Source organism: Nomascus leucogenys, chromosome 7b, assembly GCF_006542625.1.
Source record: "Nomascus leucogenys isolate Asia chromosome 7b, Asia_NLE_v1, whole genome shotgun sequence".
NCBI lineage: Eukaryota > Metazoa > Chordata > Mammalia > Primates > Hylobatidae > Nomascus > Nomascus leucogenys.
The window spans coordinates 68,730,163-68,756,174 of record NC_044387.1 but is presented as its reverse complement, the minus strand read 5'-3'; the positions used below and the strand labels follow the sequence as shown (position 1 = coordinate 68,756,174).

Sequence of the window (26,012 nt, the reverse complement as noted above, 5' to 3'; positions counted from 1 at the left end):
ATCTTACTTATTGCCTAGTGGGTAATGGAACAATTGCTAAGGGCTTACATTATCTCTATAACGATTACTAAGGGCTTACAGTGAGAGGTGGCAGAGCCAAGTTTGAATTCCTAAAGTAGATAAGAGCTGGCATTTACATTTACAAATTTCTTCTTCCACGAGTATAGCCTAGTTCAGAATGCATTGCTCTGGCTGACTTGTGCCAATGGATGCTTATTTTCATATAAAGCATCTTTATATTTGTATAATTGGGAAAGTGCATCAAATATAATTAAAAATAGGTGGTAAATAGGAAATAATAGGGGAAAATGTGATTTTAGTGTGAAGGAAAAGCATGGCCTAGATGCCTTGAGGTGTGGTGTGGGGAGGTCTGGACAAGCCAAGGACTGGTGTTTGTTAAATGCCTGCAGCTGGGGCCGTGGAGTCCAACTGGAATATGTAACTCTGTGTAGAGATAGAAAGGGCATCCTTATGTGTTCCTTCTTCGGTCACCACATTAATGGTTTAAGGGCAGCATCAATCAGTGGCCATGATTGTATCTCTCGAAGCTTCCCTAGGGTTTGGAATAGGTTCGTAGAGCGAGAGGCAGCGGAATTGCTCAGTGACCGTTCCTCCCAAACTTGTTGGAAAGAAGCTTTTCATAACCAGAACACTACATGAAAAAAGAGATTTTTCAGTGTCCAGTTGTTCTTCACTCTGTGAAATGAGCCATCTCTGTCAGTTACCCTTCTAAACAGCCTCTACGGGTATGTGCAAAGGAAGGGCTACTGAGTGGCCCTGCTTCCCCGGGGGGAGGGCCTAGCTTTTGGGCCGTGAGTCCACTGGCAGGGGAGGCACACGTGGTAGCCTCTACCATGCCAGGCACAGCACAGGCACTGTGGATACAACAACCACATGAGAGACCTGGGGCCTGTGTCCTCTGTGAGGATAGAGCTTGCAGTCTGATGGGGAATATAGACACATAAACTGGATTGAAAACCTGGCGTGAAAGGTGGTGTGATATGGAGTGTCAGGACCACGGGTGGAGTATCTGGAAAGGGAAGTGGCAGGGTAGAGAAGGGGCCATGGCATAAGGCGAGGGAAATAACTGCTTAGCTGTGACCCAAAAGTCAAGTCGGGGTTTGCCACATAGACGGAAGCTATTCTAAGCCAAAGGAGTTAACATCCCAAGGGAGGGAGAAGCGTGCTGATTTTGAGAAACAGAGAATGTCCTTGTATCCAAGAGAGCCATGGGAGGAATGGAGAGAAAGAGGAGGGAGACAGTGATGGAATCCATAAGCCAGGTCAAGAAAGCTGTTGAGGCATTTTCACCACATTTGTAGAGAATCTGGAGCTGATCTGTCCAATGCCATTTCCACCGCCATGTGGGGCTCTTTACATTTAAATTAAGTAAGATGGAAAATGAGTCCCCCGGACACACTAGCTGCATTCAGGTGCCCCAAAGCCACATGTGGCTAGTCGCCACCATTCTGTTATAATGACAACAGAAAGCTGTGCAGAAAGTTGTGCTGAATGGTGCTGTCTGACAGAGTTGGGATGCTGGTGCTGTGGTTCGGGTGAGAGGTGGTGGAGCCAAGTTGGGGCAGGAGCACCAAGAGAGGTTCAGGTGGTGGAATGATGACTCCTGGTGATGAATGGGATGGGGAGGTTGAGAGAGGAGAGAGCAAGTCAAAGAGAACTCCCCAGAGTTGGAAGTAGATAGCTGGGCAAGGTAGCACCTGCCCAGAGGAGGGGGCTCAGGGCCAGGAGATCTGGGAGGGGGGATGAAGAGCTTGTTTAGGACGTACAGGATTTGAAAGACCTTTAGGACATTCTGGAGGAAATAGCAGGTAGACACTGAGTTCTGTTGGATCGAGGTGAGGAAGGTAGCCTGCTGCTGCAGATGTGGGAGGCGGCAGCATGTGGGTGGTCACTGAAGCTGGGAGTGGATGGAACTGCCCAGGTGTTGGTACAGCTCGAGAAGAGGGCACAGAATGGAAGAGGGTCCAGAGGAAACACTGTGGTCAAATGGGGAGGTGGCTGCAAAAAGTCTGGAAAGCGCTGCTGCTAAGGGAAGGAGGCAGAATGGGGACATTCAGGACAAGCCAGAAAAGAGAGTGTGTGCCCCCACTTTGCCCACGAGGGGCCTGAAGGGCAGAAGCTGCAGAAAGGTCAGTTAGCAAATGGCCTGAACAACTTTCAGTAGCCATAGCAACTGGGAGGTGCTTGTGAAGAATAGTGGATCGACTCAAGGCATGGTAATGCTCACGGGGTTTCCAGTATCTATATTAGAAGCCACAAAGCAAACAGGGACAGCAGTCCATTTTTTTTTAATATTGAGAATGTTGTCCAGCAAAGCTCCTTAGTAAAATTGCCTTAATAAACAGAAGAGAATGATGGCTCTTTCTGTTATATGGTGGGATGTATGTAAGTGAGCAGTTCGAATGTGGTTGAGAGAATATACAATGTCTTTGTGTTTATATGTTTAAGCCTGGCTAAGAAATCCCGTCAGCTTAACAAGCCTATCTTTGTAAATAATCCCGAAACTCTATTCCAGACCATGGCTGACTTTATTATGTACTGTATGCATATATGTGTATATATGTGAGGATGTGTATACATCACACATGTGAAGAGTTCAGCATCAAAGGCATCTATAAGGCTTCTGAGCTGATCTTGTTTTCTAAGTCATGATTTAGTTCAATGATGCAGGTCCTGAGCCCTTCCTCTCCCATCACTTTCACATTACACCTTAATTATGATGGTTCATTTCCACTTGCAGCCACAGAACCTCTGTCTTCTTCAGTCTTTCGTGCTTGATCACAGCTTTCTGTGGCTGACTTAATGCAAAACCTGGCTAATATACTTACCTCTTTCAAGAAGGTTAATGTTTTCCCAGCGGCTGGTTTTTAGACAATTCATAGTACTTACCAACTGTTGGTCAACAGCCAGGCAACATTCTAAGATGCAATTGTACTGTTTTAGAGGAATGAGGAGGGGGAATGTCCATATAGGAGTTTATGCTTTTTTATTATTTTATTTTTAATTGTAAAATAAGCATAAAATTTACCATGTTAACCATTTTTCAGTGTACAGTGTGGGTGTTAAGTACATTCACATCGTTGCGCAACCAATTTCCAGAGCTCTTTGTCTTGCAAAACTAAAGCTCCCCATTCCCCTCTTTCTGTCTCTATGAATTTGACTACTGGGAGTAGCTCATATGAGGAGACATACAGTATTTGTCTTTTTATGACTGGCTCATTTCACTTAGCATAATGTCCTCCAAGTTCCTCCATGTTGCAGCAGATGTCAGAATTTCCTCCCTTTATAAGGCTGAATAATATTTCGTTGTATGTATACACCACATTGTGTTTGCCTACTAATCTGTCAAGAGACATTTGGGTTGCCACCTTTTGGCTATTGTGAATAGTGCTGCTATGAACATGGATGTATAAATATCTCTTTGAGACTCTGCTTTTAATTCTTTTGGGAATATTCCCAGAAACTGGATTGCTGGATCATATGATAATTCTGCATTTATTTTTTTGAGGAAACACCAAACTTTTCCACAGCAGATACACCATTTTTCATTGCTAACAACAGCGAACAAGGATTCTAATTTCTCCACATCCTTGTGAACACTTGTTATTTTCTGAGATATCTTTTTATTGCTCATCTTCATGGTTATGAAGTGGTAACTCATTGTAGTTTTGATTTGCATTTCCCTGATTAGTGATGTTGAATACCTTTCCAGGTACTATTGGCCATTTTTAAGTCTTCTTTGAAGAAACGTCTTTCAAGTCTTTGCCCCATTTTTTAATCAATTTTTTGTTTTTTTGTTGTTGAGCTGTAGGAGTTCTTTATATATTCTGTACATTGGCCCCTTATCCAATCTATGATTTGCAAATATTTTCTCCCATTCTCTGTTTTTGTTTGTTTTCACTTCGTTTGTTTTGGTGCCAAGATCGTCTTTCTCTTATGAATTTATAATGACAACAGAAAATAGTTTGTTTCTTTTAATCCTTAACTGACAAAAATTGAAAGCCACGTTTGATCCCAGTTTATTTAAAGAAGGGAAAAAAGTATTTTTCTTATGATCACCAGCTCCTCTTGCTTCATCATTGATATTTCACAAGTTACAAACCCATAGAACATGTGCCTGTGTTCACAGCTAGTTTTGAAGACTTATAAGCAAGTAATTTTCTGTAAGAACACTGCAGAAAAACTAGGATCTCGCATCGTTATGGGAGGAAATCAGGCATTCCATTCCCACCTGACTGCGAGATTTGTGCTGCCACAGGGTGATCTTTCTGGAAAAAACAAACATTTTAGGGAGGAAAAAAACCACTGAAAGTCCTATAGGCTGTGCTTCTAGAAGATCACATCTAAATCAAACCTGACGCACAGGAATCTTTTCCTGATCTGAAATATATCTAGGGGAGATTTTGGGAAACTATCTTATTGTCTAACACCTGTGTCAATAAATCCCCTGCTCCTATGCAGCTCAAATCCCTCTTCTTACAATATAATAACAACTGTGTAATACCTGGGATTCACATAGTGTCTTTCTTTCTAAGTCCTGTCATTAAATCCTTCTAATGTTTCCATGAGGCGAGGATGAGTAAATATTACTATTTAAACTTAATCACCCTCCTGTCTTAATTCCTTTCTCTGTAAAAAGAAAATAATAGTAATGCTTACTTGGATTATTTTTATCCTTTTTATAGAGAAAGGAATTAAGATGGGGTGATTAAATGCATTTTCACCGTCTCATAAATGAGGCAGGAGGGAAAGAAGCATCTGAGGGAGCCATCAGGTGGCTCCTGTGGGTGGCAGCCCAGCCCTCCACCTGGGTAGCTCCATTGCTGATAGGTTAGGTGTCACTCTGGGCTTATCCATAAAGTGGGCATCTCCAGGGCCAAGTGCCATGGGTGTGTGGCCTTGCAGTCCCACTCTTGGCATAATATTCTGCTGCTCCCATCTTGAAATTCTTAATAAACTTTGAACGAGGGACCCCTTATGTTCATTTTGCACAGGGCCCCACCAATTATGCAGTTACGCAGCCTGGCCTAGGCATGATATAATCTATTTAAGATTGTGTTTGTCAGAATTCAGCCTGAAGTACAGCTTGCAATGGGTAGAACACCTTATAGGTGTGGCCAGGGAAGAAGATAGCAGAGATAGGAAAGACAAAAAGTTTGGGTGGAGCAGGACATAAGAATTCAGGCAGACAAGGGACTCACTGATACGCTAAAAAAGGAACTTTTAAACCCAGGGCCTAATTTGATACAAAAAGGAAATAGTGAAGGAATTTCATAAGGAGTGAGATACTCTTAAGCAATAGAGAAATGTTGTTGTCAGTGTCATTATAAAATAGAACATATAGTTTTAAATGATTGATATTTAAAAGGCTAGGAAGATGCCAATTGACCAATTAAGTTTATCAAGGTCATAAAGAGACTAGAAAGTATATGTGGGTTAAACTGCAGACAGTCAATCCTCATCATTCTCAGATTTTGTATTTACAACTTCCCCTACTCACTAAAATGTATTTGTAGCCCTAAAATCAATGCTCAGGGCACTTTTGCAGGCATTCCCAGATGTGCAGAGCAGTGAAAAATGCCTGTCACCAATGTGCATGTTCCTGGCAAGGTCAAACAAGGTGACTGCTCTCTCGTTTCAGCTCTAATGCCATAAATACTCATCCTTTTGGAGGTCTACTGCATGCCATGTTTTTTTTTGCGTTTTTGTGCATTTTGTTGGTGAGTCTACTGTTGAGATGGCCCACAAGCATAGAGCCCCAGTGCTGTCTATGTTCCTAAGTGCAAGAAAACTATGACGTGGCTTATGGAGAAAATATGTGTGTTAAAGAAGCATCCTTCAGTCCTGAGTTACAGTTCAATGTTAGGGAATTGGCAGTATACATTAAATAAGATGTCTTTAAACAGAAACATGCATAAAACAAGGTTACATATTGGTCATTTGTTGAAAAAGTTGTGACCAGCAATATAACTGTAATAGGTTATTGCCTGATGCACACAGCAAGTCAATACACCAAGACACTGGGTTGCAGCAGAGAGGTTTAATCAGAGTCACACCAAAAGAGGAGATGGGAAGAAACCTCAAATCCATCTCCCCAGGAGTTTGGGGCAGGGGTTTTTAAGGGCTTGGGAGTGGGCGGAAATGTGGAGGTCATTGACTGGTCTAAGAGTACAGGAGGAAGTCGCTGAACAGGGAGATGAAGAAGCCATATTCTCATGCTGATCCTGTTCCTCTGTGGGAGTCTTCAAACTGGTTGCTGGAATTCAGGGTCTGAAAAACATCTTAAGCCAGGGGTGTCCAATCTTTTGGCTTCCCTGGGCCACATTGGAAGAAGAATTGTCTTGGGCTGCACATAAAATACACTAACACTAGCGACAGCTGATGAGCTTAAAAAAAAACAACGCAAAAACATCTCATCATGTTTTAAGAAAGTTTACAAATTTGTGTTGGGCCGTATTCAAAGCTGTCCCGGGCCACATACAGCCCATGGCCCATGGGTTGGACAGGCTTGTCTTAAGCGATCCTTAAACAAAAGCCTTTGATTCTAGTGTCAAGAGATCCTGTCTGTATGGTCAGTATCTAGTGCTATGTGACTTTTAGCAAGTAGGAAGTGGGCCAAAGTGCAGCACGATTCATACTTAATTATAACTATATTTCTTTCCAGAACCTGGCATGCAATTCTTGTCAACCCTACAGGGGCAGCTCAGCAGCTTGTGGGAACCTAACCCTGTATTTCCCCTAGGAGCAATTGTTCAGTATTTGTTAAATCAGTGTTCAGGTGACTTTGTAAGACATAGTTAGCTACCATGGATATCGAGGATCGACTGTGAATATATGTAACCCCCAGGAAATGTAGGCTCAAAGGGAAACGACTCCTGAAGGAACAGCCAAAAATGTGAGCCATGTGTGACAGAGGCTCTCTATTTCAATGACAAATTCTGGAACCTTTATGTTGCATGATGTCTTCGGTTACCTAGCCCTATGCCCATAGGTGCGAGGATTCTTTCTAAGGCGTTTCCTAAAGGCTAGAAGAATCTGTATGGTAACAGGAAAGCCAGATCTAAGTACCACCATATCACTTAATTTGGAGACCTCTTTTCCCCAACGTTTTAGTAGTTTTGAAAACTACTAAATCCTAAATAAGATGGAGACATTGTATACTTGATTTATATATTTTAACAAACAAACAAAACCTGTTCCTTCAAAAGCTGTTATTGAATCTGTGAGATGCCTTCCAATCCATGGGTCAGCAAACTTCTGTCGTGGGCCACGTAGTAACTGTTTTAGGCTCTGAGGGCCACACAATCTTGGTTACAGCTACTCAGCTGTGCCACTGTAGCATGACAGCAGTCACAGGATATATGTGAATGAATGAATGAGTGTGGCCGCATTCTAAACAATTTCATAACATTTGAACATGTCACAAAATATTATTCTTTGGATTTTTTTTCAGTCATTTAAAAGTATAAAAAACACAAGCATGGAAAAAACTTAAAAGCATGAGGCCAGATTTGACCTGCAACTGTAGTTTGCCAGACCCTTTTTGCTTTTTGTGCCATCATAGAATCAAGGGAAGAGAAGTCCTTATCTATTGCCTTGAGACACCTTGATCTCACCTGCTCTTACCTAAGGCTGCCTCTGGCCACTAGGGTCTGCCCCTTATTGCTTGGTGTTCCTTTTTTTGGGGAGACTGAAGTAAGGATTTAACTGCCTAATCTAGATTAAACCTAATGTTAAAGTTGGTAACATATAAACACAAGTCAGCTCAGATTTTTACTTTGCTCAGCATAGTGTACATTTGCAAGAAGGATCTAGGAAATATTGAAAACAAGATTAGGAAAAGTTCATACTTCTATATACAGTAACATGCCAGTGCATTGCAAACACCACCCTTTCATTACATTTCCTTTGTTCAGCAAGGTTCTAATTACCCCTTTATCTGTAAGCTCCACTTTCTTCTTTTCCATTGTCATTTTTCTTTGTGTTTTTCACATGTACAATAGACCTCATTCTCAAGAAGGCAGAGCTGTGGTCTAGAACGAGGCTTTTAATACAAGGAAACTTAAACAAGGTGGAAATTAAGTAAAATTACACAAAATTTAGAAGTAAATTGAGCCCATCTTGCTTAGCACAGCATCCAAACAACATGTTTTGAGGATTTAATATTCACCCCTGACCAGAGATCAGCAATTGGTGTTGAATTTGTTATAAAAATGGGGATGGAGAACAAATTAAAACATAGTCTGGATAACAATCAGATGCTAATGGATGGGGGCCGGGATGAGTTTTCAGAAATGCCCTTGGTTTCTCATGAGACACTGTAGCACCTACTCTGCCCCTCCACCCTCCCATCCCAGCCAGCCCATTCCTGGGCAGGCACTGGACAGACCCAGGCTGCCTGAGCCTACACCAGCCTAGACTCTGGAACCAGCCCTGGGAGGCTGCATGGGACAACCCTGCCTCTGTCACTCCATCAGCGTTACTAAGCTTCCCTCTAAGGTCCCCAAATGCCTCTCACTTGCCTAGCATTTAGCTGCTGCACCGAGCATGCTCACTGATGAACTTTTGGCCAAGAAAGTGCCTTTTAGTCTCTCTTGGTCAGATCTAGGAGGGCTTCAGGACTCTCCAAAACTCACGCACTAAGAGAGCCTGCCAGGAGCACTCAGCTGAGCGATGGCATTGTGGAGCCTGGGTTTTCAGAAGGGAACCCATAGTGAGTGGTAGCGTAACCTTGTTAAGGTTGTATTTTCCTTAGGTGTAGAAACAAATCAAATGCTGCTAAATTGGTAAGGGATGGAGTTTTCATACCATGTCACGTTTTGCTCAGCCGTAACCAGACAGGGAAAAAGCAGAGCCACATGGCTCAGGGGCCCATGTGGGCCCAAGCGGGCAGCTTCCCTTTCAGCCTGCACTGGGAGCAGGTTAGGGGTTTAGAAGCTGTTTTTTCAAAATTAATATCTATTGTGGAATATACATAGCTCACAGTTTACCATTTTATCCATTTTAAGTGTACAATTCAGTGGTATTAGGTCCATTCACATAGTTATGCAACCATCCACCACCATCCATCACAGAAACTATACCCCTTAAACACTAACTTCCTTTCCCCTACTCCTGGCAAGCATTATTCTGCTTTGTTTCTATGAATTTGGCTACTCTAGGTACCTGATATAAGTGGAATCATATAGTATTTGTTCTTTTTTATCTGGCTCATTTCACTTAGTTAATGTTTTTGAGGTTCATGATGCTGTAGCATGTATCAGAATTTCATTTCTTTTTTTTTTTTTTTTTGAGACGGAGTCTCGCTCTGTTGCCCAGGCTGGAGTGCAGTGGCGCAATCTCGGCTCACTGCAAGCTCCGCCTCCTGGGTTCACGCCATTCTCCTGCCTCAGCCTCTCCGAGTAGCTGGGACTACAGGCACCCGCCACCACGCCCGGCTAATTTTTTTGTATTTTTAGTAGAGACGGGGTTTCACCGTGGTCTCGATCTCCTGACCTCGTGATCCGCCCGCCTCGGCCTCCCAAAGTGCTGGGATTACAAGCGTGAGCCACTGCGCCCAGGCCAGAATTTCATTTCTTTTTGAGACTGAATAATAGCGGTGTATGCCACATTTCGTTAATCCGTGGATGGACACTTGAGCTCCTTCCACCTTTCGGAATTGTGAATAATGCTGCTGTGAACACATTTTGTTTTTGTTTTTTGTTTTTTGTTTTTTTTTTTAAATGAAGTTTTGCTCTTGTTGCCCAGGCTGGAATGCAGTGGTGCAATCTCAGCTCACTGCAACCTCCGCCTCCTGGGTTCAAGCAATTCGCCTGCCTCAGCCTCCCGAGTAACTGGGATTACAGGCATCCATCAGCACGCCTGGCTAATTTTTTGTATTTTTAGTAGAGACTGGGTTTCACCATGTTTGCCAGGCTGGTCTCAAACTCCTGACCTCAGGTGATCCACCCGCCTCAGCCTCCCAAAGTGCTGGGATTACAGGCGTGAGCCCTGTGCCCAGCTGTGAACACTTATGTACAAATATCTGTTTGAGCACTTGCTTTCAGTTCTTTTCGGTATATGCCCAGAAGTGGAATGGCGTGTCATACGGCAATTCTCTGTTTAATCTCTTTAGGAACTGTCATACTGTCCTCCGAAGCACTGCACCATTATACATTTTCACCAGTGGCATACAAATGTTCCAGTTTCTCTATATCCTTGTCAACACTTGTTATTTTCCACTGTTTTTTGAACATTTGTTATTTCCCCCTTTTTTGATAATAGCCATCCTAATGGGTGTGAAATGCTATCTCATTGCAGTTTTAGTTTTGATTTGCATTTCTCTAATGACTAGAGATGTCAAGCATCTCTTCTTGTATCTTGTGAAGATACATTTGTGTATCTTTGGAGAAATGGCTTTGGCAAGTCCTTTATCAATTTTTTGATTCAGTTTGGTTTTTTGTTGTTGAGTTGTAGTTGTTCTTTATATATTCTGAATATTAACCCCTTATCAGATATATGACTGAAAATATCTTCTCCCATTCTTTGGCTTGCCTTTTAACTCTCTTGATGGTGGCCTTGGATGCACAGTTTTTAATTTTGATCTACTCATATTTTTTTTTCCTTCCATTGCCTATGTTTTTGGTGCCATATCCAAGAATAACACTGTTTTGTTTCAGATGAAGGCCAAACGTCTTATATAATCACTGCAGGTCATTTTCCAGTATTCACAAGTCTATTTCTGGAACAGCTGGACTAAAGACTTGCCAGTCATTTGTGTCCAGTGAAACTACTAGCGTTGGAGTATTTATAGTTGAGTTGATGTATCTTTTGCCCTAACCCCATCATATCGCTGACTAAAATTTTGATCTTTGAAAATAAAGTTTCCAGTATCCCCCGCCCCAATGCTCATTTTAGGCAAAAGCTCACTCCAATTAGGTAAACATTCTGGAGTCAGCCGATAACATATAAGAAATGAGCACGCTATTGAAGTCATGTGGGACATACTTTAGAGAGGCTGTATCATTCAGGCTTCATCGCCACTTAAGTGATTGTGTAACCTCAGAACAGCAGCAGTGGCCCCAGATGTGCAGCAAGGAGGAGAGTCTCCCTGCAAGGCCTTCTGAGAAGCCTTCATCTGCGAGCAGGGAGAGCGGGGAGTGGCCGCTGGCCTGCCCCAGCAATGACTCGTAAGGGTAGTATGGAAAAGGCAGATTGAGCCCCATGGCCTCATTGTCAGAGCGAGCCAAGTGCCATCAGTTGCCCTGTGACCTTGCCAGGCTCCTCTTCCACCCTGACAGCTGTGGCCCATCAGGCTGGAAAAATCATGCTGGGCATCTGTTAAACTTCTGAGATCCCAGTAGATGAATTTTGTACAGAATGAAAAGTCAATGCACGAATCCTTCTCTGATTTCTAACAATGCAGGACTCTTATTGCTGATTATAATTAGGGTTCTTGCCTCTCCATCTAGCCTGGGACCTACCAGGAAAGGCCAGTGGGCATCAGCATTGAGACAGCAGGCCAGGCCATCATTGCATTTGACTCATTGCAATGAAGTCACTCATGCTGACGAGTAAAGATAGAGCTTTGGCCTCGTTGCTGTGACCACCCTCCCCACTCTGACCCCAGGGCCTCTAACCACAATGAGCAGAGAATGGGGCTCCTAGCACCCCTGGCATGGCATGCGGATGGAGTCATGTTAAAACTCAGCATAAACAGGCTGAAGGAAACCGGAGTCCAGGGAAAGATGGAAAGGGGTTAGCTTCATGTATTGAGTTTTGCAATATTGGTGCCACAAAATGAAGATGCTCATTTAGGTTGCCCAGTTTTTGTTTTGGTTCAATGAATAAAACTAGCAACATGCTACCCTAAAAAATACTGTTGAAATAAGTCATTCCCAAGCATTGGGAGCTTGGAATTAAGTCAGAGAAACCCAGGAGCGAGAATCCGGGCCATAGTAGCTTGGAATCCCTTTAGCCCTCAGCCCACACCAGGGCTGCACAGCAGAAACATGAAGGGGCCACTTCTGGGAGGCATGGGGAATAAGGCAGGTGATTCTTCCATCAGGGAGCTTGCAGGCCGCTGTTTAAGGAGCTGCACCGTAAATAGGACAGGTTAAACCCATAAAGATGTGGACAGCAGGTTAAAGAGAAAGTGGGGTCACCAGGCTCCAAGGCTAATTGTTAAGTAAATTAGAAAAACAAAAAAGTGTCATCTGTGAGGTGAGAGGCCAGAAATGATTCCTTCAGGCTGGGCCCCAGGAAGGCCTGTGGGGAAGAGGTGACTGCAGAGAAAGAACTGGGGAAGCAGCAGCTGCTGCCCACGAGCATGACATTTTCCAAAAATGGTTCCATGCCAAGTGAGTGTCTGAGGAAATTGCTGGGGCATCCCCGGGAGAGCTGTGCACACAGTCATTCTGAAGTAATTTGTTTTGAAAGGTGGCCTTTGGGATGGTCTGACTTTTCCCCCCATTCCAAAACTGACACATCCTGATGAACTGAACTCTTCCTGGTTTCATGCTTTGCAGTGGGAATAGTGGTTTGGGTTCCAGCTAGAAACGGTGCTCATTTAGAGATGCACAGCCTGGCTCCTACCGTGCCCAGCATCCCCTTCCAGGGTGTGAGTTCAGCCTGCCCTGCCTCTATCAGCTCTGTACTGGGGACAGTGTCTGATGATGTACAAGTGCTTTGTATGCATTTATATCCTCATTTCCTGGCTTTTTAAGGCTCAGGCAAGGGCCAAGTCTGCATATTCCTCAATGTGTACCCATGCACTACACCAGTCTGGTACCCAGGAGATGTTCACGTGAATGTACAGGGTGACTGTTAGATGCTTTGCCATAACACAGCGGTGTGGCACAGGAACCAGTGTCCATTCTGGCTGGTCAGTATCTGTGCTGACCCAGATGTTTGATATGTGAATCTCACCCAGCTCTCCTGGTCTTGTCCCCACCTCCTTGAGATCTAACCACCTGCAGCTGCTAACTTCACGTGCCTGGATTTTTCCAGTTGAGATGGGGCCCTGTACTGCAGCGCCTCCCCACCTTAAACATCTGCTAAGGGCCAGGCATCTGTGGGTCCTGACCTGAAGGCTCCCCTGGCCCAGTGGCTGTAGCAGCCAGGATTGGGGGAAGGCTGTGCAGGCCAGTGAGCACACGGAACCCAGGACCTGCAGCTCGGACCAGCTTGGTCATGTTCTCCTCAACCAGTGACTGGGGGCCCCCGCTTGGATTCTCACAGATGTTCCCTGACATCAGCAACTGCAGTCATGGCTCAGGATTTAGGCCTGCAGAGGTTTTCAGCCTTGTCCCAGGGCAGGGTGCGCCAGATGGGCTTCTGTGGCCGCCAGCACTTCTGGTAGCTGCTGAGGCCTTCTGCACACCCAGTCCTGTGGGCATCCTAGCCACCCCAACAACACAGGCTGAGCTGTTTCCTGGTAGTGGTTGGTGGTGACACCACCCCCATCCACTGGTGACGTCATGCTTACAGAGTCAAATGCCCAGCCCCCGGCTGCCAGGCCACTGCCACCTGCTGGCTCTGATGCCAGGCCCAGGTTCTGCACGAAGGCCCCATCCCTCTGCAGCTGACCAAGGCATAAACAGAAGCCCTCATGACTGGGGATGAGCTGCTTTCTCCATCTGTGGAACACAGAACAGGGGTGGGTGGGAGGGAAATGCCAACCCTAGGTTAATATGCATTGTTATTGAATAGTGTCTGGGACACCTGTCCCCAGCCAACCTGTGAGGAAAAAGAGCCAAACCCCTAGCCCCAGCCCCTCTCCGTTCTGGTTTTCTCAGCATCTCCTAGGTGATGCTCAGTGCTGTGGACATGTTTATGTGGGTGTTTGTTAGATAGGGACAGAGGCTCCGAGAGGGCCTGGGACCTCCCCGTTAGCAGGTTCACAGATGTGCCCGGGGTGCATGCTGCCTCTTGTTGAAGGGTCGACTTACTCTGTTCCTTTTATTACATATGTGTCAGCGTTGTTGTCACCTGTGTACCTGTATGAACCCTTCCATGGCCCTGCTGTGTAACTTTTTGGGGATGTCAGTCGGTAGGCTGGCAGGCCTCTCCACTCTTCAGGAACTCCCTAGGTAACCCTGCACTTGCTGGTCCCCCAATGGCCATGCGACCTTCAGGTCATGTGCCAAGTCCATCTTTCCTGAGAGCCCCTCTGAACTGCACCTCCTCCCTTCCCTCGTCACACTGGCAGCACCTGCCTTTCTGTGTGTATTTCTGCTTAGTAGAAAAGAACATAGACGCCTTGAGAGATTTGTTCACTGCAGCTTCCCCAGCGCCTCACACAGAGCAGGTGCCTGGTGACTTAGCTGGATAGATGGTGAGGATGAGTTGTAGATAAAGGACACTGGCCCTCTCCAAACCCTCTGTGGCCTGAGAACAGGGAACCTTTATCCCCAGACATGAACCAGGCTTAATCCCAGAAATGTGAAAGGTGTGGCGTGTGGCCACCAGACAGTCGTCCTTGTGGTGGTTGATACTGTCTAGAAACCAAGATGTCTACCCTCGGGTTAAAACTTTAAGAAAGGAAAAAAGTCCCCCTCACAGCCCTGCAGGCACCCACATGGAGGGACTCCAGGACATCCAGGTCCTGAGTGCTGCGGTGGGTGTGCAGGACTCTGCTAGCCTGATGGAAGCATCCCCACCCAGCAGTTGGCACTGCTTACTCACGGCGGCACATCTGGAGCACCACACCCAGTGTAGCTGTAGCTTTGACAGCCATGGTCCTGCCACATGAGAAAAAACAAAACAAATGGGATGGCATGTTTCTTAAATATTCCTGAAAAGGCAAAAAACAAGGTTCTCCCATCCCTCATTTTATAGAAAGGGGGATCCAAGGACCAAGTTCCACCAGAATGGCACAGAGCAGGTTTCACAAACTGTGTTCCGTAGAGGAAAATGGTGTTTTCTTGTGGAAGAAGTTTGGGAAGGACAGAATCAAAGCGCTCTTGCTCCAGCAGTACTTCTCCCCATCTTTAATAACTTGCTCCATGTCGGGTGGAGTTTGAAGCACTTTACCTGAGTCACTCATTCATTCCTCTGAAACAACTCTGAGGCTCAGAGACTGTTCTTATCCCCAGGATACAGATGAGGAAACTGAGGCATAGCATGTGTGTGTGAACATGGTGCTGTTTCCCAGCTTTCTGGGCCCAAACGTCCTGCGGGTGCAGAGCACATTAAACCCCACAGTCCTTGGTAGCTGATTAGGAAAATACCACTCTGCAGACTGAGGGCAGTGACACAGGTACAAACAGAAGCATGACAGTTTTTTCCCTGATGAGATTTTCTTGATTCCTGGTTTGTATTGGATGCCTTTACCAGTTATTTACTATCTGACTCAATTAAAGCTTGCTAATTGAGTGTTTTTTAAAATCATCAGGGTAAGTTACAGATACAAGTTCACCAGACTATTAAACTATAGAGTTATTTTATGGCAGGTCACGTTCATATTGCCAGCTATAGTACACTTGGAAATGACCAAAAATCATTTTTCCCGTAATGGAATATAGAACTAAATACAGAAAAATTAGAGTGAATTTTTTCTGATTTGGAATTGCTGTTCCTAGTAAATGGAATAGCAGGGCTCTTGCTGTGCAATGGTAATGCTGTGCTGCATTTATAATTTTTATTAAAGTTTTGGGGTACACGTGCCATGGTGGTTTGCTGCACCCATCAACCTGTCATCTACATTAGGTATTTCTCCTAACGCCATCCCTCCCCTAGCCCCCCACCCTCCAACAGGCCCCACTGTGTGATGTTCCCCTCCCTGTGTCCATGTGCTCTCATTGTTCAACTCCCACTTATGAGTGAGAACATGCAGTGTTTGGTTTTCTGTTCTTGTGTCAGTTTGCGGAGAATGATGGTTTCCAGCTTCATCCATGTCCCTGCAAAGAACATGAACTCATCCTTTTTATGGCTGCATAGTATTCCATGGTGTATATATGCCACATTTTCTTTATCCAGTCTATCACTGATGGGATTTGGGTTGGTTCCAAGTCTTTGCTATTTTGAACCATGCTGCAATAAACATACCTGTGCATGTGTCTTTATAATAAAATGATTTATAATCCTTTGGGTATATACCCAGTAATAGGATTGCTGGATCAAATGGTATTTCTAGTTCTAGATCCTTGAGGAATCACCACACTGTCTTCCACAATGGTTGAACTAATTTGCACTCCCACAAACAGTATAAAAGTGTTCTTATTTCTCCATATCCTTTCCAGCATCTGTTGTTTCCTAACTTTTTAATGATCGCCATTCTAACTGGCATGAGGTGGTATCTCATTGTGGTTTTGATTTGCATTTCTCTAATGACCAGTGATGATGAGCTTTTTTTCAAATGTTTGTTGGCTGCGTAAATGTCTTCTTTTGAGAAGAGTCTCTTCATATCCTTTGCCCACTTTTTGATGGGGTTGTTTTTTTCTTGTAAATTTAAGTTCTTTGTAGATTCTGGATATTAGCCCTTTGTCAGATGGATAGATTGCAAAAATTTTCTCCCATTCTGTAGGCTGCCTGTTCACTCTGATGATAGTTTCTTTTGCTGTGGCAGAAGCTCTTTAGTTTATTAGATGCCATTTGTCAATTTTGGCTGTTGTTGCCATTGCTTTTGGTGTTTTAGTCATGAAGTTTTTGCCCATGCCTACGTCCTGAATGGTATTGGCTAGGTTTTCTTCTAGGGTTGTTATGGTTTTAGGTCTTATGTTTAAGTCTTTAATCCATCTTGAGTTGATTTTTGTATAAGGTATAAGGAAGGGGTCCAGTTTCAGTTTTCTGCATATGACTAGCCAGTTTTCCCCACACCATTTATTAAATAGAGAATCCTTTCCCCATTGTTTTTTCAGGTTTGTCAAAGATCAGATGGTTGTAGATGTGTGGCATTATTTCTGAGCCCTCTGTTCTGTTCTGTTCCATTGGTCTATATATCTGTTTTACTTTATCCTTGTAGTATAAAGTCAGGTAGCATGATGCCTCCAGCTTTGTTTTTTGCTTAGGATTATCTTGGCTATGCGGGCTCTTTTTTGGTTCCATATGAAATTTGAAGTAGTTTTTTTCTAATTCTGTGAAGAAAGTCAATGATAGCTGGTGGGGATAGCATTGAATCTATAAATTACTTTGGGCAATAAGGCCATTTTCACGATATTTGTTCTTCCTATCCATGAGCATGGAATGCTTTTCCACTTGTTGTGTCATCTCTTATTTCCTTGAGACTTGAAGAGGTCCTTCACGTCCCTTGTATGTTGTATTCCTAGTTATTTTATTCTGTTTGTAGCAATTGTGAATGGGAGTTCACTAATGATTTGGCTGTTTGTCTATTATTGGTGTATAGGAATGCTTGTGACTTTTGCACATTGATCTTGTATCCTGAGACTTTGCTGAAGTTGCTTATCAGCTTAAGGAGATTTTGGGCTGAGATGATGGGGTTTTCTAAATATAATCATGTCATCTGCAAACAGAGACAATTTGAATTCCTGGTCTTCCTATTTGAATACCCTTTATTTCTTTCTCTTGCCTGATTGCCCTTGCCAGAACTTCTAATACTATGTTGAAAAGAAGCGAGAGAGGGCATCCTTTTATTGTGCCGGTTTTCAAAGGGAATGCTTCCAGTTGTTGTCCATTCAGTATGATACTGGCTGTGGATTTGGCAGAAATAGCTATTTTGAGATATGCTCCATCAATACCTAGTTTATTTTTTTGTCTGTTTTTTGAGACAGTCTTGCTCTGTCACTCAGGCTGGACTGCAGTGGTGCAATCTTGGCTCACTGCAACCTCCACCTCCCAGGTTCTAGCAGTTCTCCTGCCTCTGCCTCCTGAGTAGCTGGGATTACAGGTGTATGCCACCATGCCTGGCTATTTTTTTTTTTTTTTTTTTTTTTTTTTTTTTTTTTTAGTAGAGACAGGGTTTCACCATTTTCGCCAGGCTGATCTCAAACTCATGACCTCAAGTGATCCGCCCACCTCAGCCTCTCAAAATGCTGGGATTACAGGCGTGAGCCACCGTGCCCGGCTATTGAGAGTTTTTAGCATGAAGCCATGTTAAATTTTATCAAAGGCCTTTTCTGCATCTATTGAGATAATCATGTGGTTTTTGTCATTGGTTCTGTTTATGTGATGGATTACGTTTATTGATTTATGTATGTTGAACCAGCTTTGCATCCCAGGGATGAAGCCGACTTGATCGTGGTAGATAAGCTTTTTAATGTACTGCTGGATTCAGTTTGCCCATATTTTATTGAGGATTTTTGCATCAATGGTCATCAGGGATATTGGCCTGAAATTTTCATTTTTTTGTTGTGTCTCTGCAAGGTTTGGGTATCAGGACGATGCTGGCATCATAAAATGAGTTAGGGGGGAGTCTTTTTCTATTGTTTGGAATAGTTTCAGAAGGAATGGTACCAGCTCCTCTTTGTGCCTCTGGTAAAATCTGGCTGTGAATCCGTCCAGTCCTGGACTTTTTTTGGTTGGTAGGCTATTAATTACTGCCCAATTTCAGAACTTGTTATTGGTCTGTTCAGGCATTCGACTTCTTCCTGGTTTAGACTTGAGAGGGTGTGTGTCCAGAAATTTATCCATTTCTTCTAGATTTTCTAGTTTATTTGTGTAGAGGTGTTTATAGTATTCTCTGATTGTAATTTGTATTTCTGTGGGATCAGTGGTGATATCTACTTTATCATTTTTGATTGCGTTTGATTCTTCTCTCTTTTCTTCATTAGTCTACAGTCTATTTTGTTGATCTTTTCAAACCAGCTCCTGGATTCATTGATTTTTTTGAGGAATTTTTCATGTCTCTATCTCCTTCAGTTCTGCTCTGATCTTATTTCTTGCCTTCTGCTAGCTTTTGAATTTGTTTGCTCTTGCTTCTCTAGTTCTTTTAATTGTGATGTTAGGGTGTCAACTTTAGATCCTTCCTGCTTTCTCCTGTGGGCATTTAGTGCTATAAATTTCCGTCTAAACACTGCTTTAGCTGTGTCCCACAGATTCTGGTACATTGTGTCTTTGCTCTCATTGGTTTCAAAGAACTTACTTATTTCTACCTTAATTTCGCTATTTACCCAAGAATCATGCAGGAGCAGGTTTTTCAGTTTCCATGTGGTTGTACGTTTTGAGTGAGTTTCTTAATCCTGAGTTCTAATTCGATGGCACTGTGGTCTGAGAGACTGTTATTTCCGTTCTTTTGCATTTGCTAAGGAGTGTTTTACTTCCAATTATGTGGTCAATTTTGGAATAAGTGTGATGAGGTGCTGAGAAGAATGTATGTTCTGTTGATTTGGGGTGGAGAGTTCTGTAGCTGTCTATTAGGTCTGCTTGGTCCAGAGCTGAGTTCAAGTCCTGAATATCTTTGTTAATTTTCTGTCTCCTTGATCTAATATTGACAGTGGGGTGTTAAAGTCTCCCAATATTATTGTGTGGGAGTCTAAGTCTCTGTGTATGTCTCTAAGAACTTGCTTTATGAATCTGGGTGGTCCTGTATTGGGTGTGTATATGTTTAGGATAGTTAGCTCTTCTTTTTGCATTGATCCCTTTACCATTAGGTAATGCCTTCCTTTGATCTTTGTTGGTTTAAAGTCTGTTTTATCAGACACTAGGATTGGAACCCCTGCTATTTTTGCTTTCCATTTGCTTGGTAAATCTTCCTCCCTCCCTTTATTTTGAGACTATGTGTGTCTTTGCACGTGAAATGGGCCTTCTCAATACAGCACACCGATGGATTTTGACTCTTGATTGAATTTGCCAGACTGTGTCTTTTAATTGGGGCGTTTAGCCTGTTTACATTTAAGGCCATTGTTATGTGTGAATTTAATCCTGTCATTATGATGCTAGCTGGTTGTTTTGCCCATTGGTTGATGCAGTTTCTTCATAGCATTGATGGTCTTTACAATTTGGCATGTTTTTGCAGTGGCTGGTACTAGTTGTTCCTTTCCATGTCTAGTGCTTCCTTCAGGAGCTCTTGTAAGGCAGGCCTGGTGGTGACAAAATCTCTCAGCATTTGCTTGTCTGTAAAGGATTTTATTTCTCCTTTGCTTATGAAGCTTAGTTTGGCTGGATATGAAATTCTGGGTTGAAAATTCTTTTAAGAATGTTGAATATTGGCCCCCACTCTAACTTATAGGGTTTCTGCAGAGCAATCTGCTGTTATTCTGATGGGCTTCCCCCTTTGTGGGTAACCCGACCTTTCTCTCTGGCTTCCCCCTTAACATTTTTCCTTCATTTCAACCTTGGTGAATCTGACAATTATGTGTCTTGGGGTTGCTCTTCTCGAGGAGTATCTTTGTGGTGTTCTCTGTATTTCCTGAATTTGAATGTTGGCCTGTCTTGCTAGGTTGGGGAAGTTCTCCTGGATAATATCCTGAAGAGTGTTTTCCAACTTGGTTCCATTCTCCCCTTCACTTTCAGTTACACCAATCAAACGTAGATTTGGTCTTTTCATAGTCCTGTATTTCTTGGAAGTTTTGTTCGTTTCTTTTCACTCTCTTTAATCTTCTATTCTTGCTTTATTCCTTTGAGTTGATCTTAAATCTCTGATATCCTTTCTGCTGCTTGATCAATTTGGCTACTGATAATTGTGTATGCTTCGCGAAGTTCTTGTGCTGTGTTTTTCGGCTCCATCAGGTCATTTACATTCTTCTCTAAACTGGTTATTCTAGTTAACAATTTGTCTTTTTTCACAGTTCTTAGCTTCCTTGCATTGGGTTAGAACATGCTCCTTTAGCTCAGAGGAGTTTGTTATTATCCACCTTCTGAAGCCTACTTCTGTCAATTCGTCAAACTCATTCTCCATCCTGTTTTGTTCCCTTGCTGACGAGGAGTTTTGATCCTCTGTAGGAGAAGAGGCATTCTGGTTTTTGTAATTTTCAGGCTTTTTTGCAATGGTTTCTCCCCATCTTCATGGATTTATCTACCTTTGGTCTTTGATGTTGGTGGCCTTCAGATGAGGTTTCTGTGTAGACATCCTTTTTGTTGATGTTGATGCTCTTCCTTTGTTAGTTTTCCTTCTACCAGTCAGGCCCCTCTGCTGCAGGTCTGTTGGAGTTTGCTGGAGGCCCACTCCCAGACACTGTTTGCCTGGGTATCACCAGTGGAGGCTGCAGAACAGCAGAGATTGCTGCCTGTTCCTAACTAACTCTGGAGGCTTTGTCCCAGAGGGGTACCTGCCAGATGCCAGGTGAAGCTCTCCTGTATGAGGTTTCTCTTTGTCAGGAGGCACAGGCATCAGGCACCCACTTCAGGAGGCAGTCTGCCCCTTCGCAGAACTCTAGTGCTATGTTGGGAGGACCACTGCTCTCTTCAGAGCCAGCAGGTGGGAACATTTAAGTCTGCTGAAGCTGTGCCCACAGCCACCCCTTCCCCCAGTTGCTCTGTCCCAGGGAGATGGGGTTTTATCTATAAGCCCCTGACTGGGGCTACTGCCTTTCTTTCAGAGATGCCCTGCCCAGAGAGGAGGAATCTAGTGAGGCAGTCTGGCTACAGCGGCTTTGGGGAGCTGCAGTGTGCTCCACCCAGTTGGAACTTCCCCGCAGCTTTGTTTACACTCGGAGGGGAAAACCACCTACTCAAGCCTCAGTAATGGCGGATGCCCCCCCCTCCCCACCAAGCTCGAGCATCCCAGTTCGACTTCAGACTGCTGTGCTGGCAGCAAGAATTTCAAGCCAGTGGATCTTAGCTTGCTAGGCTCTGTGGTGGTGGGATCCACTGAGCTAGACCGCTTGGCTCCTTGGCTTCGGCCCCCTTTCTAGGGAAGTGAATGGTTCTGTCTCGCTGATGTTCCAGATGCCACTGGGGTATGAAAAAAAAAAAAAAAAAAAAAAACTCCTGCAGCTAGCTCAGTGTCTGCCCTAACCAGTGCCCAGTTTTGTGCTTGAAACCCAGGGCCCTGGTGGCATAGGCACCCAAGGGAATCTCCTGGTCTATGGGTTGCGAAGACTCTGGGAAAAGTGTAGTATCCAGGCCGGAATGCACCGTTACAGCACAGTCCCCCTCATGGCTTCCCTTGGCTAGGGGAGGGAGTTCCCCGACCCCTTGCACTTCCCAGGTGAGGCAACGCCCCACCCTGCTTCAGCTCACCTTCTGTGGGCTGCACCCACTGTCTAACCAGTCCCAGTGAGATGAGCCAGGTACCTCAGTTGGAAATGCAGCAATCACCCATCTTCTGCATTGATCTCACTGGGAACTGCAGACCAGAGCTGTTCCTATTTGGCCATATTGCCAGCCTCCAAATTTTTTTTAATAAATTAGGAGCAGGGCCGGGCGCGGTGGCTCACGCTTGTAATCCCAGCACTTTGGGAGGCCGAGGCGGGCGGATCACGAGGTCAGATCGAGACCATGGTGAAACCCCGTCTCTACTAAAAATACAAAAAATTAGCCGGGCGTGGTGGCAGGCGCCTGTAGTCCCAGCTACTCAGAGAGGCTGAGGCAGGAGAATGGCGTGAACCTGGGAGGCGGAGCTTGCAGTGAGCCGAGATTGCGCCACTGCACTCCAGCCTGGGCGACAGAGCGAGACTCCGTCTCAAAAAAAAATAAAAAAATAAAAAATAAATAAATTAGGAGCAGGTCAGGGGCTGAGAAAGGTTTTTGGTTCAGAGTAGGGAAAATGAGCTAGGGGGACACCCCCAGAACTTGTCCTTGATGTTTTTCACTGTCTCAAAATCAGCCTGAAATAGGAAGTAGCTGAGTCGTCTCAGGTCTGCCCCCACAGGGCAGGCACCCACAAGGAAGGAAAGAGGGCCTGGGGCTGCAGGTGGAAGTGCCAGCTGTCCCCTTGGCGGCAACTCCATCGGCAGGCCCAGCTAGGGGAACACCACAGCTTCCTGTGCGGTGCTCTGTCCTGCTCCTCACCCTCCTGGGCATCTGTGGTGCTCAGACCCTGGGCCAGCACTTGCCCCTTCCCACCAGCCCACCTTACACCCTGGGAAGGCCCATCACCAATACAAAGATACACGTGTAGGCACACATTTAGAAATTAGAATTTGATGAGTGCAGTTCAGTGACCCAGTCACTATTAACTCTGTCACTGTCCCTGTTGCATCTGATACATTCAGCGCTCAAAATTGAGCTCTCAGCTGAATTTGTTTTCCATGAAAGGCAGATGACATGGGTGATGTGAGCACCCTTCTTCCTCTCCCAGGACAGATGACTCTGCTGAATTAACAAAGACATGGTCTGCTGGGAGGCTTTCTGAATGTTGTCCTTTGATTTCCCATCAGAGTCAGAATGCAGAGGGATCCAGGGTCGGAAACGAGGCCCCCATGTCATGCCCCCTGTGTCTGTGTTACAGCTGGTGAGCGACCTGCTGGAATTCTGCTTCTACACCTTCCGAGAGTCCCATGCGCTGAAGGTAGAGTTCCCCGCAATGCTGGTGGAAATCATCAGTGACCAGCTGCCCAAGGTGGAGTCGGGGAACGCCAAGCCGCTCTACTTCCACCGGAAGTGACTGCCCGCTGCCCAGAAGAACTTTGCCTTAAGTTTCCCCGTGTTGTTCCACACCCAGAAGGACCCAAGAAAACCTGTTTTTAACATGTGATGGTTGATTCACACTTGTTCAACAGTTTCTCAAGTTTAAAGTCATGTCAGAGGTTTGGAGCCGGGAAAGCTGTTTTTCCGTGGATTCGGCGAGACCAGAGCAGTCTGAAGGATTCCCCACCTCCAATCCCCCAGCGCTTAGAAACATGTTCCTGTTCCTCGGGATGAAAAGCCATATCTAGTCAATAACTCTGATTTTGATATTTTCACAGATGGAAGTTTTAACTATGCCATGTAGTTTCTGGTATCGTTCGCTTGTTTTAAAAGGGTTCAAGGACTAACGAACTTTTTAAAGCTTACCCTTGGTTTGCACATAAAACGTATAGTCAATCTGGGGCATTAATATTCTTTTGTTATTTAAAAAACACAAAAAAATAAAAAATATATACAGATTCCTGTTGTGTAATAACAGAACTCGTGGCGTGGGGCAGCAGCTGCCTCTGAGCCCTCGCTCGTCCACGGTCTTCTGCATCACTGGTATACACACTCGTTAGCGTCCATTTCTTATTTAATTAGAATGGATAAGATGTTAAAACAAATGCCTTGGTTTGATTTCTAGTATCTATTGTGTTGGCTTTACAAATAATTTTTTGCAGTCTTTTGCTGTGCTGTACATTACTGTATGTATAAATTATGAAGGACCTGAAATAAGGTATAAGGATCTTTTGTAAATGAGACACATACAAAAAAAAATCTTTAATGGTTAATAGGATGAATGGGAAAGTATTTTTGAAAGAATTCTATTTTGCTGGAGACTATTTAAGTACTATCTTTGTCTAAACAAGGTAATTTTTTTTTGTAAAGTGCAATGTCCTGCATGCATAATGAACCGTTTACAGTGTATTTAAGAAAGGGAAAGCTGTGCCTTTTTTAGCTTCATATCTAATTTACCATTTTACAGTCTCTGTTGTAAATAACCACACTTAAACCTCTTCGGTTGTCTTGAAGCCTTTCTACTTTTTCTGTACTTTTTGTTTTGTTCTTGGTCTCCCGCTTGGGGCATTTGTGGGACTCCAGCACGTTTTCTGGCTTCTGCTTCATCCTGCTCCATCGGGGAATGACACACTGCGGTGTCTGCAGCTCCTGGAAGGTGTCATTTGACAACACACATGGGAGAGGAGGTCCTAGGAGTGCTGCAGCTTTAGGAAAGCTGCCTCGTTTCCCTTTTCCTCTAGAAGCAGAACCAGCTCTAGGAGAGTGAGACTAGGAACTTGATGGCTCAGAGAGCATCTTTTCCTCCCATTTTAGAAAATCGGATTTTCTCCTGTGGGAAAAAAAAAAATTCCATGCACTCTCTCTGTTAAAGATCAGCTATTCCCTTCTGATCTTGGAAAGGGGTTCTGCACTCCTGGAACCGGTCACAGGAACACACAGATCATGGCAGGATGCACTGGGACGGCCCATCTTGGCCAAGGTTCAGTCTGAATGGCATGGAGACCAGGAGATAGATGATAGGGAGATTTTAGATTTTTAAAAGGTAGGTTTTAAAAATAAATTTTATACATAAACAGTTTTGGAGAAAAACTACAGATCATATAAGCAAGACAGTGGCACTAAAATTTTTAATTCATTAATCTGTTTGTTTGGCACTGATGCAATGTATGGCTTTTCTCTTGCCCCAAATCACAAACATATGTATCTTTGGGGAAACTAACAATATGATTGCACTAAATAAACTACTTTGAATAGAGGCCAAATTAATCTTTTAAAAGTGATGATAATCACCAGGTTTACTCAGTGAAATCATATTATTTTCCAAAATCTAACAGCTGTAGCTGGAGAAGCCCATGGCCAGGAGGAAGCAGCAATTAGATCAACACTTTTCTCCAGGGTTCACCATGCAGGCAACATTACCTTGTCTTTCAGAAGACACCTGCCTTATGCAAGGGGAAACCTGTGAAAGCTGCACTCAGAGGGAGGAGTTTTTCTTACATAATTTGCAATTTCAGGAATTTAATTTATAGGCAGATCTTTAAATACAGTCAACTTACATGCACAGCAATAGGAAAGCCACACTTTGAAGGTAATAAATACACAGCATGCAGACTGGGAGTTGCTAGAAAACAAATGGCTTACTTACAAAAGCAGCTTTTAGTTCAGGCTTAGTTTTTATAAAATGGGAATTCTGACTTAACCAGGTTTGGGATGGAGATGGTCTGCATCAGCTTTTTGTATTAACAAAGTTACTGGCTCTTTGTGTGTCTCCAGGTAACTTTGCTTGATTAAACAGCAAAGCCATATTCTAAATTCACTGTTGAATGCCTGTCCCAGTCCAAATTGTCTGTCTGCTCTTATTTTTGTACCATATTGCTCTTAAAAATCTTGGTTTGGTACAGTTCATAATTCACCAAAAGTTCATATAATTTAAAAAAAACACTAAATTAGTTTAAAATGAAGCAATTTATATCTTTATGCAAAAACATATGTCTGTCTTTGCAAAGGACTGTAAGCAGATTACAATAAATCCTTTACTTTAATCA

General features: G+C 43.9%; 1 protein-coding gene across 4 annotated transcripts in view; it reads left to right on the top strand.

Annotated features, from left to right (window-relative positions):
- NR3C2 (nuclear receptor subfamily 3 group C member 2) overlaps positions 1-26,012 on the top strand; it is a 362,474-nt gene extending 336,462 nt beyond the window's left edge. For all 4 annotated transcript variants that reach the window (XM_030816220.1, XM_030816222.1, XM_030816219.1 and 1 more), the window contains exon 9: positions 23,288-26,012. In XM_030816220.1, coding sequence (XP_030672080.1) covers positions 23,288-23,443 — 156 coding nt within the window. In that variant the 3' untranslated portion in view covers positions 23,444-26,012. The remainder of the gene's footprint in view (positions 1-23,287) is intronic.